The sequence below is a fragment of the Tenrec ecaudatus genome, chromosome 8 (genome assembly GCF_050624435.1).
Source record: "Tenrec ecaudatus isolate mTenEca1 chromosome 8, mTenEca1.hap1, whole genome shotgun sequence".
NCBI lineage: Eukaryota > Metazoa > Chordata > Mammalia > Afrosoricida > Tenrecidae > Tenrec > Tenrec ecaudatus.
This window is the reverse complement of record NC_134537.1, coordinates 96,415,957-96,428,349: the sequence shown is the minus strand read 5'-3', so window position 1 is coordinate 96,428,349 and position 12,393 is coordinate 96,415,957. Positions and strand designations below refer to the sequence as shown.

Genomic DNA, 12,393 nt, shown 5'->3' with positions numbered 1-12,393 from the left:
CTGAGTAAGAAATTTGAACTTGTCACAACATGAAGACAAAGAAGTAAGAAGTCTTGAGGGCAGTTTCACTTTGAGAGCTAAGTATTACAACTAAGTACTTCCTCTCATGTGAATCTGAAAATCTAAACTTGACTATGGTCTCTGAAAATAAAATAGAAACAAAACAAAACAAAAAATCAGCAACAGACATTACCTTTAGACATTTTTGTAAAAATAAATGCCAGCTTTAAATTAGTCCAATTTTATATTTAGGTTTCATGGAGACACAGAAATGAAGTACAAATTTATTTCCTAAGAGTTAGTATGAGAAAGCCTCATCTTGTTTTATTTTTGCTTAAGCCCCAGCAGGAAGCCAAGTGCTCAAGAAAAGTACAAAAGAAATAAAATCTCTGAGAAAATTACTGCCAGGTTCTTCTCTGGTAAATTATGGTTTTACACTACCTTCCCTAAAACAGCAAGATCTATGACATTTTATTGACAGTTGAGGGGGGAAACAACTTTAGCAAAACTTATATGAAAATAAAAGCAAACACTATGATCTACTTGATTCCAATCCAATTCTCATTGGAAGCTTTCACGCCATCCCCTTACTTTATTATAACCAAGCTGACTGGGAGGATGATGGGAGTCTGAGGGGAATTATCTGGTAAAGCTAGTGGAAAAATGAAAGGTTTCTTCAAGAAGTCATACAAGTAGCTCCACTTCTTTAATTGAAAAAGTAAGTCCTATAGAAAGACTTTAAGTCCACAGGAAATGAGACGCAATTGTGCAAGTCACAAATACTCACTGGCACCAGGTGCTGCTTTTCGTCATCTTCCTGCCAGCACATAAGCCCTAGCTCTCAAGAAGATGTATCCTTGTTCTGATCAGTAGCATCATGGGATATGGCATGTATTCTAAAGCCTGCCACCATGCTGATACCCAGCTTGTAAAGTCCAAGTGGTCTCAGCCACTTTGCTTTGGAAGCACTGCTTCCCTTGCCTTTTGGATAATGCAACAACTCTTTCTAGAAATTTTCTTCTTCTGTTTTTTTATTTTCTAACTTGACTCAAGATGGTAGCAGTGTGTGCGGGCTTTATAATTGGTGAACTTGTAAAAATATAATAGGATGATTAAAGAATATACGAAAATCAAAGATTAAGGTACAAACATGCTATAAGGAGTAGCACATGCACAGTGGTCAAGGTCATGGCTTTGTGATAAGAAAAAAGGTAGCTTTAAATCTCAGTTTTGCCACTTATATGCTGTATGGTTTTGAAACCGTTAGTTCACCCTTTGTGGACCCTAATCTGTGGAATAAAGTTAGTAATATTCATCTCACAGAGCTACTCCAGAGATGGTCAGCCTGGTGTCAAACTCAATAAATGGTAACTGTACTGCTATTATTTATGATTATGGTGCTTTTTATTCTCTTTTCATCCATTTAACCATATCATTTAAAAGCGTAAGATCGTAATGATTCTATTCCGTTTCTTCTTCAGGTAACTGGGCTAGATACATAACCTGGGCATCAAATCAAGTCAAGAACAGGGCCAAAAGGCAAAGGAAACTTCACCAGCTACCCAATTGCATGGGAATTTGCCTCGTAGAATCCAGTATAAGTTCACAGCAAAGAGGTTATTATAAAATTAAGCACATGTCTATGAACCTGTCTGACTTGTGTCAGCATCACATGGCCCACGTACAGATGTGTGTAGTTAAAACTCTATCTTATACACTCCTCAAGGTCTGAGATTTAGGCAGACTACTCCAATGAGGTAGTGATGTTGCTTCATGGCTGGTTTGTTCTTTAAAGCTAGGCATGCACCATCACTTAATGCACAGCATACATGTAAATATCTGGATCTTAAGAGAGACTCCGATAGCATAAACCTTGTTTACCCCAAAGATTTTTCCCCTTGTGATCCCTTCTTTTCTTTCTTACTGGTTCAACTGTCCTATCCTCATATGCTTTGGGACTTGGAATATTTAAACTATAATTTAGAACAGAATAATTAATAGGTTTTGACAGCATTAAGAATTTATTATTTGGAAAATGTAAGATTTTAGCAAACATTTCAAGAGTGAAATCAAAGAAACTTAGACCTAAAATAAAATAGGTCTAAGTTCACTTCATTAAATATGAGGGGGCTTCAAAAAGTTCATGGATAAATGGAATAAAATAATGAAAAACTTCCACCTGCTTCTTGAAGTTCCCATGTAAATGTAGCAGGAAACAAAAATATAACAAAAAGGATTATGGACACAGAAAAACTTGTTTTAACGTTTACAGGACTTTTAGAGAAAATTCAAGAAACTCCATGATGACAAAGAAATGTATAGGAAATGCCTAAAATTCTGGTTAAGGAAGCTGATGAATTTAAGAGTTTCCACTATCCTTCTGCTTTTTATTATATTATAATTTTTGTTACTGGAAATGCTTATTCCTTTACAACTCAACAAAATTCCCTCAAATAAATCAGATTCTGGTCACAAGGAACAAAATTAAACTTTCCATTGAACTATTTTACTGTCATAAAAGACAAAAGCCTCAGAGATCCATTCTCACCATACTCTGAAAAGTCTGTGTGGACAGTGGTTCTCTAGTTCCATTTTTGACTTAATTAATTTCCTGTTCTTATCTTGAATAGAAAGAACAAGGTGCCTGCGGTTTCAATCTATCTAAACGACAGCGGAACCAGACAATACACACATTGAACTAACTTTCTTTTTTAGATTGAGAGGTCCTGTGGTTTGGATAGTTTGCAAAGAGCTCACTAAAAAAAAAAAAAAAGAAGAAGAAGAAGAAGAAAAGATAATCATATTTTAAACTTGATGAAGAAATTAATTTCTCAGGGTATGTCTACTCAATTCTATGGAATCTAGGCTTCCCAGAACTGATGAAATATTTTGAATATCTGAGTTTGTATGAGCAGATATTGGCTTGATAATAGTGGATTCAGGGTTTGGGGAACAGGTATTTGAGAAATATCCTGCCTTCTATTTATACGTATACAATTTATTAACCTTCTCTTGACATACTCAAGTTAACTGCTTATATGTCTTGAACTAGAGTGGGACCTTAAAGATCTAGCACAGTAATTAAGGCTACAGCAAATAGCTGGTTTCAAACTGCTGGCTTTGCAGTTAGCACCCTAACACATAGTCCACTTTGCCAGCAAGATCTCTCTCTTTTTAACTACTAGACCAGTTAATTCCCAGCTTCTTGGAAATAACATAGATTAAGGCACGCTGTAAAGAACATTTTACCTATTAGCATTACCTGTCCAAAATAGCAGCAAATAATGACCACATTTATTTAGTTCTTTACAGAATATAACATGGTTTTCATATACGTTATCTCCAAGAAGCTGGGAGTTAACTGGTAAGCTAGCTTCTTTATATCCATCATTATTTTTGCTGCTATTTTGGACAGGCAATGCTAACCTATAAAACGTATGACAAAAGTACTTTGAACAGTGCACCACTCAGAGAGCAGACTGACTTTTTTATTATGGAAACATTCTCTTAAATGAGAAACTGAGGTATAAGTATTTTACAGATTAAAGATGGTCTTCAAATGATAAAACAATGTCTTATTGTTTTTGAATCAAATATAAAATTGTATTTCTCTTAATGTCAACTCTAGGAGAAAAACTAATGATAGTAGTAGTAGATATTATTGAGGACTAACCATCTTCGAAGAGATATACCTGTTTTTAAGGCATTCGATGTTCATAATAACCCTTTGAAGTTAAGTACTATTATGACTCCTTCCCATTTTACAGATGAGAAATCTGGGATACGCGAGTGCTGATTGGTTTATAAATGGCAGAGCCGGCTCATAAACTATCTGGCACCAGTAAGCATACGCTTCTCAAGAAACGAGTGCTTGATCTTTAGAAAATAAGGTAAACTGGAATATATAGAAACCAAAGATATATATTGAGACATAATGTACTTTTGGGTCTGTTTGTCCAACTATTCCTGAGAAAACAAATCAGTTAGTTAAATTTTTAAAAAATTCATATGCTACTCAGGTGAAACTATACATTTCTTCTTAATTAAATATAAGATTTTAAAAATTCTTAGTATGATGAGTAAAGGTAAAATTCTCGTAAAGGAAAGCCATTCCCTTTTCATTTTGATCATGTGTCAGGCTTCTAATTTTAGAGAACAGATTTTGGACAGGTTACCAAAAAAGAACATTTAAATTCAACTTGGATTAAGTGGCTACCCAAAGCATGCTGCCATTGTGAACTTTTAAAAGTTTACCATTTAATCAAATGCAATAAAATTATCTAGACGAAAAGATTTTCAAGGTCCTACTTCTAGTGTTCTATGAACTTGAAAATAGAAGGTCAAAGGTCTCTCAGACATACCGTGAGTATTCTTGAGGATACGGGGAGGAGTACCAGGTGTGAATTTCATACTTCCCAAACTCAATGACAGAGGGACAGCGGACCTGTGGGTCAGGCGGGCCAGTCACTCCAACTTTCTGTGCAATCAAGAAACACATTAGAAATGTTAAAGTGCAATACGGAAATAGATTTTTTTAAAATCTGATCCTAAATGTTGGCTTCTCAAGATTCTAGAAAAGAACCAAAGAAAGAAAAACAAATTTTTAAAGGGGTGGGTGTGGGGTAGAAACTAGCAAGTTTTTAGATCAGTTGTACCTTCCTTTGAACACCCAAATGAAGACCACAAATGCTAGTGAATCTCTTAGAACCATATCACACTGAATAAATACCACTGCAAGTAACTTCTCCGACGAAACTGGCTTTCTTACCAATTCAGGTATTAAAGAAAAATTACTGGTATTTTGAAGATAAAGGACCAAAAATAGTTTACTGTAGGGGTGCTGCTGTACAGTTGTTCAGATTATTCATCTACTATCCCGTGGAATATGGTCGAAAGAAAACTATAGAACATAAAGGCACACAGAAGGAAGAGTGTTTACCTGGTTTCAGAATACAGACATTTAAGAAGAATATAAGAATACGAAAAAACAAGCGAAGGGCTTTCATAAAATTCTGTCCATAAACTTCTCTTCATGAACAGTTCTGAAGAGATTTGGCTCACAAAACACTTTGTTACATACATTTCAGCTTTTTAACTACTTTTTATTTATAGTTAAAAACTATCTTGATGACCCTTCCATTTCTGAATAATTAGAACTATTTTTTCAAGAAAAAAATATAGCTAAAAATATAGCTTTTAAGTCTTTATAATTAGTTTGATCTCCGTACCAATAATTTAAACATGCCACTGCTAAAAAAAAACTAGAAAGATTAAGTTAACCTATCAGCTCAAGGGCACTTTGATTTTCTGTGCCAAATATAGCAACAGATTCATTAATAAATGTGTATAAAAGCACACGAGTTATCTATGTAGGGGTAAACCCAAAGGCATTGCTACTAGGGTTCTAGTTCATCCATTCATGCTTTATTCTAAACAAAATGTGTTCCACCATGCCTCTGGGATCAGAGGAGGGCTGCACACCAGGACCCTCTCAATCACACACTGTCTTAGTCATCTGACGGTGGCTGTAAATAAGAAAGGTGCGATCAAAACTGTGGCTTCTGAGATCTGCTGGGCCAGTGCAATCCAAGCAAGGAAGGCAGCTCAGTCGTTAAGAGTGACTGGGGGGATTCCAAAGAAATCATTTTGAAGGTTTTTCTCGAAAGGCACAGGATGATCACAGGGATCGTTATAAAGTTTTAAGAAAATGGGAAACTGCACCATTGAGAAAAAGGCACCCAGGATTTTCCCATCATAACCATCCCTGCTCATTCTTGGAGGGTAGCAAGGGCTGTCCTAGGAGAATTTCATTAGGAAACCTCACTCCATCCACCCTACCTACAGTCATGATCTTGCCCCCGTTAGGCTTCTTTTTGCTGTCCAGTTCAGAGAGCATGGAAAGGGAACACGAACGGAGTTCGCCGGGACGTCAAAACTGCCGTTTGACAAGGTGTCACTCTTCGGGGAAGGGTAAGAGAGAGAACACCACTTTCCAAAGTGTACAGACCTAGATGGAGGACATGCTAAGAAACAATAGCTTCATATTTTGATATTTTCGTTTAATAAAGGTTTCTATGATTTTACAGAAATACTTTATAACTTACCTTCATGTGTGTGAGTATCATGGATGCTCTACAAATACTGCCTTCAGAAAAACAGAGCTTGAAAATTTAGCCTAGTTAAATAAAAATACTAGTATCTCTTCATCAAAAGAACACTCAAAATTATCTGGGTTTTTTTTTTTTTTTTTGCTTAAAAGATGACAAATTATAGAAAGTTATTTGTTGGAGCCTACAGAGACACATACCTTACAACAAAAATTTTAAAAGATGAGATATATTTGTTCATTGTTGTACATAAATTCATCTCTCAGGAAGAGAGAGGTCTTTTCAGCTCAGCTCATTTGAGCACTCTCTCAGGTCTTTCCCACTGTTCTCTCTTATGAAAGGCCAAGGGATTTACCTCAGCTTTCACACTGGAACATAGCCAAGTGAAACCTTAAGCCCTTGCTTAGACACCTCAAAACAAAAGACAAACCTCTCTTAATCGCCGGATAAATTGTTATATCAAGGAGTATGGAGCTTCCTCTAATGCAAAAACAATAAAGCGATATATAGACTGGGTTAAAATGCAGTAAGATTTTTCCATGACTCAAAATCAAAACAGAACTTTGAAAAAAGGCTTTTTAAAAGGCTGTTCTTTAAAATACACCTTAGAATCTAGTATCTAATCCCCAAAGTAGTATCTTTTCACCCGTCTTTATAGCTCTAAATAACAAGAACAGCCTGTAAGAAAGTACCAGAAAAAAACAAATATTATAAAGCAACTCTAACTTCCTGAGGCAAGGGTTCACTAGGAAGCACGAGAGCTGAAAACAAGCACCTGCTGTAGCACTGCCTGGTGTCTGAGGGCTTTCCCATCAGCTGCCTTTCCTTCTTCCAGGCGGATGCCCGAAGTGAAAGTGGATATCCAGTTCCAGTATAGCTGTTTGCACATCCCAGCAGCCCGGAGAAGTCGGTAAAAAACTAGATGCACAGCAGACTTCCCCACTGCCTGCACCTACCCTCACCCTTTACCACTGTGAAAGGCTCTGGCACATGAGCACAGCTGCTGGTCCTCCTCCACCTCCAACCCCCTTCTGCAAGCCTCAAGGGCCAGTGCATTTCCGTTCACTAAGGTTTAGAAGCAACAAGACGCTGCGCATTGAGGAAGCCAACAGCTGCATCTAATCTCCCCATTAACCCAGTCCTTGCCAAAAACAAACTGTCACCTTTGTACAGCAAAGTCACCTTTACTGGATCATTTCCTTTTTAAATTTCAGCCGAAATACTCTCTAACATGCAATTTCTCAAAGCTGTAGGTACTTTATACAAGAATGAAAAATGTTCTTTTTAATTTTTTAACTCGTTATGCCACTTTTTCACTCTTCGTTGTAATATGCAAAATTCTTTAAATGATGGCCTATTACAAGCCAGAATTGTTCTTTTACTCTAAGAGAGAGGAGCATTAAAAGTACTAGTAATTGGGCTAAACCAAAAGAAAAAATTAAATATGACTATTTCTAGATAAAGCAAAAAACAAAACCACGTACTACCATCAAGCCAATTCTGACTCAGAAACCTGCCTTCCAGGACAGAGTGGAACAGTCCCCGTGGGTTCAGGGGCTAGGAATCTTTATGGAAACAGAAAACCTCATCTTTCTCCCAAGGAGCAGCTGGTGGGGTTGAATTGGTGATCTTGGGGTAGCAGCCCAATGCTTACACAACCTACTACCGCCACCAGGGCTCTTTATTTTTATTGCTTTTATTTTTGGGGCTCCTTTGTTTTTAAATAATAATTCTTTTTTATTACTAGCAGTTTGAAGAAAAAAGAAATTATTACTCTTCTACAAGAATTCACCCTCCATAAAATGGCTTACCAAATTCCAACCCCCAATATATAGAGACCATTCCCCGGAGTACCCCACTATCAAATCTGGTATAAACAGGAAAATAACCAAGGCTGGAGAATAGGCCTCCCTTCCATTGTCCTCCATTTATTTGTTCTCTCTGGGCTTCCTTCCCTCAGCATTCCCCACTGGGATGGGTGGGGCTTTGGAGAACATTTAGAGGTAGTAGTGAAGGGTGTTCTCTAACATCCAATCCTCCCACACCACCCCATGGCCATCAGACTGAGAATGTGGAGAGAGACGAGCTATATTTAAGGTATTTGAACATTCTCCATAGAAACATAGTAGTAAAAAGTACTTCAGTTCACTAGGGATTCCAAGTTACCTGATGAAAGAGGTCTGTAATGAGCATACATGCTCCAAAGTAGAAAACGCATGAACTTGGGGAATATAGAGAATCTGCATTGGTGGAACCCTTATTGCTGAGTCTTTTCGTTGTTATCTCAATTAATTCTCAAAATCATCCTTGAAAGTACAAAATATATTCATTTTACAGTTGAAAACAGAAGATTCATAAAGAAACAGAGAAACTCGGGGTAAAAATAGCAAGTGTGAAAGAGAAAGAAAAGAACAAAGTGGAGAGAGGTGAGATGAAAAATACAGACAGCCCTCAGTTCTTAATTTGTTTAGGCTACAGGTTTTGTCTGTTTGTTTTTAAATGGAAATGTGTTTTCCAGATTAATCTAGGCATCCACACAAAAGCCTTGGAATTGAACATATTTTAGAATTCTGAGTTTACTGATCGTAAAGCAGTAACTGCTGACTTGATATTCACATAAAATCAACAGCCCACACAGGGTGGGGGCAGGACTCCAGAATCGGACATATTGATTCTTTAGAGCAAAGGGTAAGAGTATCTACCTAAACTGGGACAAGTAAAGATGATCAAGCTTCACATCAGCTGTCAACATCTGAGTTCAGGCTAAGGAGAACTCTTGCTACAAAACAATGTAAAAAAAAAATTTTTTTTTTAATTTAGGGCTCTTTGCATTTCAGAATTGTGCGTAGGCGGGCAGAGTTGTAAGCCTACATAAAGAGTGACATGCAGCTAAGCCACAAAAGCCTGAGTATATAGACTTCTTGTCTCTTGAAACCTTCTTCTGAGTTTTATATCTCTACTCTCACATAAGAGTCCATAAATGGTGCAAATGGTTAAGGTGTTCAGCTGTTAACTAAAAGGTTAATGGTTTGAATCTCCTCACAGGCTCCTTGGAAGAAAAATCTGGTGATCCACTGGTGAAATATAGGTCTCTGAAACCCTATCAAGCACAGTGCTATTCTGACACACATGGGGTCATCATGATGGGAATCAACTCAATGGGAAGGTGGCTTTTCGGGTTAAACTCAATACAACTCAATCATGTTTTAGTGTCTTTACCATTAAATACTGGTAACATATGGGATTGTCGTCAACTCACTTACCTTTCCTGTTATGAAATCCTGTGATCCTACCAACTTTTCACTCTCCTCATGCCCTTATTACACAACTTAAGGTCTTTATTGTAACCTCATTTTGATTGATTATATATATACTTAAACTTTGCTTCTCCATGACCACATCTGTAAATGTACCCTCTGTGCCTATATATACTGCCACTTCTTAATTCAAATCAGTAACAACGTAACACACGGCCACCAAGTTGATTCCAATTCACAGCAACCCTACAGGACAGAGTAAAACCGTCCCTTAAAGTTTCTAAGACTACAATTTTCAGAAAAAAAGTCACACCATTCTCCCCAAGAGCTACTGGTGGGTTCAGACTGCTGAGCTGGTTAGCAACTGAGTGCTTTAACGACTGCTCTTCTCCCCTTGTTCAGATGGTAAGTTATGTTCCTATGGAAAACTAATGCCTCTCCCCTTTGACATCAGATGACATTCTCTTGCCTGCTCAAAGACATCATTCCAGCAATTTCCGTCCTCCTTTAAATAAGGACTTCTCTTTACCCTAGATTATTGAAAAGTAGTAAAGAGCAAAGATGTCTCTTTGAGGACTCAAGCCATGGTGTTTTCAATTGCCTCAGATGTATGTGAAAGCTGGATAAGGAACAAAGAAGACAGTGGATACATTGATACATTTGAATTAATGGTGTTGCCAAAGGATACTGAAAATACTATAGGGCTGTCAGAACAAAAAACAAATCTGTCTTGCAGGAAGTAGAGCCAGAATGCTCCTTAGAAGTATGGTAACACTTCATTTCACATACAACGGGCATACTATCAGGAGGGATCGTGCCCTGGAGAAGGACATCATATTTGACAGTCCATGAAATAAAGACCTTCAACAAGATGGACTGTCACAGTGGGTACACTAGGAGACTTAAACATAGCAATAATTGTGAGGACGGAACAGGACAAAGCAATGTGGGGATATCCAGCTATCTGTGTTTCTGCTCTCATTGCAAAAACACTTCAAAAGAGTCATCATCATTTATTACTACTACAAAACAATTATGTTTTCTCATTGTCTTCCATTCATTCCAGTAATACGTTCAACCCAACTAATATATCCTGGTAATTTTTGTCAAGATCCCCATGTTAAATTTTCAGCCAAACAATACAGGTCTATAAAGGAAATAATAATAGTGAGGTGTACACACATTAGAATAATCAACAATTTGAGATCAAAAGGGGACCATTTACCCAAGAACCAACTTCAGTAAGGTTAGAAGAGATGAAGAATAGAAATAGAAAACACAGGGAGGAGGGAGGTAAGTGTTGTTTCACTGTGGGGATTGTGGTCAATGAGAAGAAACAAACGGTGCGTGAATTAGTGCAAGGAAAAGTGATCTGGTTCTATAAACCTCCAACCAATTCTCAATAAAAAGTCTTGTGAAAAGATTGCCATGCCACTTTATCTTATGGCTGCTTTTCAGTCCTGTTCCTGGACCTTTTGGCAGTTGATTCCTCCTTCATTCTTGAAACATTTCCATTTGGCTTCTAAATCCTTTAAACAACACCTACTCATTAACGAGTCCTGCATGTAAATTCTTATCCCAGGTGTGACTTTTGAAACCCAGATATATGATAATTGTTTACTTGACAACTCTTTTTGAATGCTTCATAAACAACTCAAATGTATTATGTCCAAAGTCAACTCCTGATCTTCTTCCTCCCAAACTGTTCCTTTGTGTTTTCTAAGTCCTTAAAGAACAACTCCATCCTTCTATTATCATGACACTATTTTCCAAATTATTTAAAAGTTCCTAATAGGATAATGATAAGTAGAGAAAAGACTCAAGTTGTCAAAGATTTCATCTTCCTTGGATACACAATCAATTGTCGTGGAAATAGCAGTTGAAAGAGAGCAAATGCTGTACTGCACAATGACCTCTTTATAGTGTTGAAAAGCAAGGATGTTACTTTGAAGACTAGGGTATGCCTGACCCAAGCAATGGGATTTTTCAATTGCCTCAGATGCATGGGAAAGTTGAGGAAGACCAAGGAAGAGTACCACAGACTGCCAAACCAACGAACAAATCTATCTCAGAAGTATAGACAGAATGCTCCTTAGAAGCAAGGACAGCAACACTCTGACTCACATGCTTTGGGCAGGTTGTCAGGAGAGGCGAGTCCCTGGAGAAGGACAGCATGCTTGGAAAAGTAAAGGGGTAGCACAAGAGGAAGACCCTAGACACAATAAATTCACATAGTAGCTGCCAAGATGGGCTTGAACATGGTAACAATTGTGATGAGGGTGCAGGACTAGGCACTGTTTCATTCTGTTGTACATAAGGTCACTAATGAGTAGTAATTGATTCAATGTCACTTAAGAGCAACAACAATCCACTTAACCTTGGGGGCGTTGTTGGGGAAGTGATAACCATTAACTGTAAAGTTGGAAGTTCAAACCCACCAGCCACTCTGCAGAAAACGACGAGGCTGTCTATCCCAATAAAGAGCTGCAAAGCCTCAGAAACCCTATATAAGGTCACTATGCGTCGGAATTCACTCGATGGCACTTTGTGTGTGTGTGTATGTGTTTTAAAGTCTCAGCCGGAGTAAAAGCCAAAGTCCTTATGAAAGCCAAAGAGACCCAACAAAATCTGGCCCCCCTATTCTCTCCCTGTCTTCATGCACTATTTTTTCATCTTACACTTGACTCCACCACCACATGGGTTTTGCAAATACGGGGGGGGGGGGGTTCTTTTTGCTTTTGCTCCCCTGCCTGGTGTACTGTTCTCCCTGATACCCACATAGTTCATCCGCTCTCCTCCTTCAGGTCTTCTTGCCAAATATTAGAAAGCCCCTAGAGTTCTCACTTGAACACTTCACACACCATCCTCTCTCTGAATTCTCTTTCCTTCCCCAAATTTTCTGCATAATGATTACTACCACAAAGCACATCATTTATTTTACCTTATCCCTACTGCAGTAACACCTCAAGCTTCTAAGAATATCGATTTTTAAACAGGTTTTACTTACTTCTGTAGCTGGTAACTGATAC

At 37.8% G+C, this 12,393-nt stretch overlaps 1 protein-coding gene across 2 annotated transcripts in view; it reads right to left on the bottom strand.

The window, feature by feature from the left end:
* KAT6A (lysine acetyltransferase 6A) overlaps positions 1-12,393 on the bottom strand; it is a 133,506-nt gene that overhangs the window by 29,645 nt on the left and 91,468 nt on the right. For both annotated transcript variants that reach the window (XM_075556614.1, XM_075556615.1), the window contains exon 9: positions 4,362-4,477. In XM_075556614.1, the coding sequence (XP_075412729.1) occupies positions 4,362-4,477 (116 nt within the window). The remainder of the gene's footprint in view (positions 1-4,361; positions 4,478-12,393) is intronic.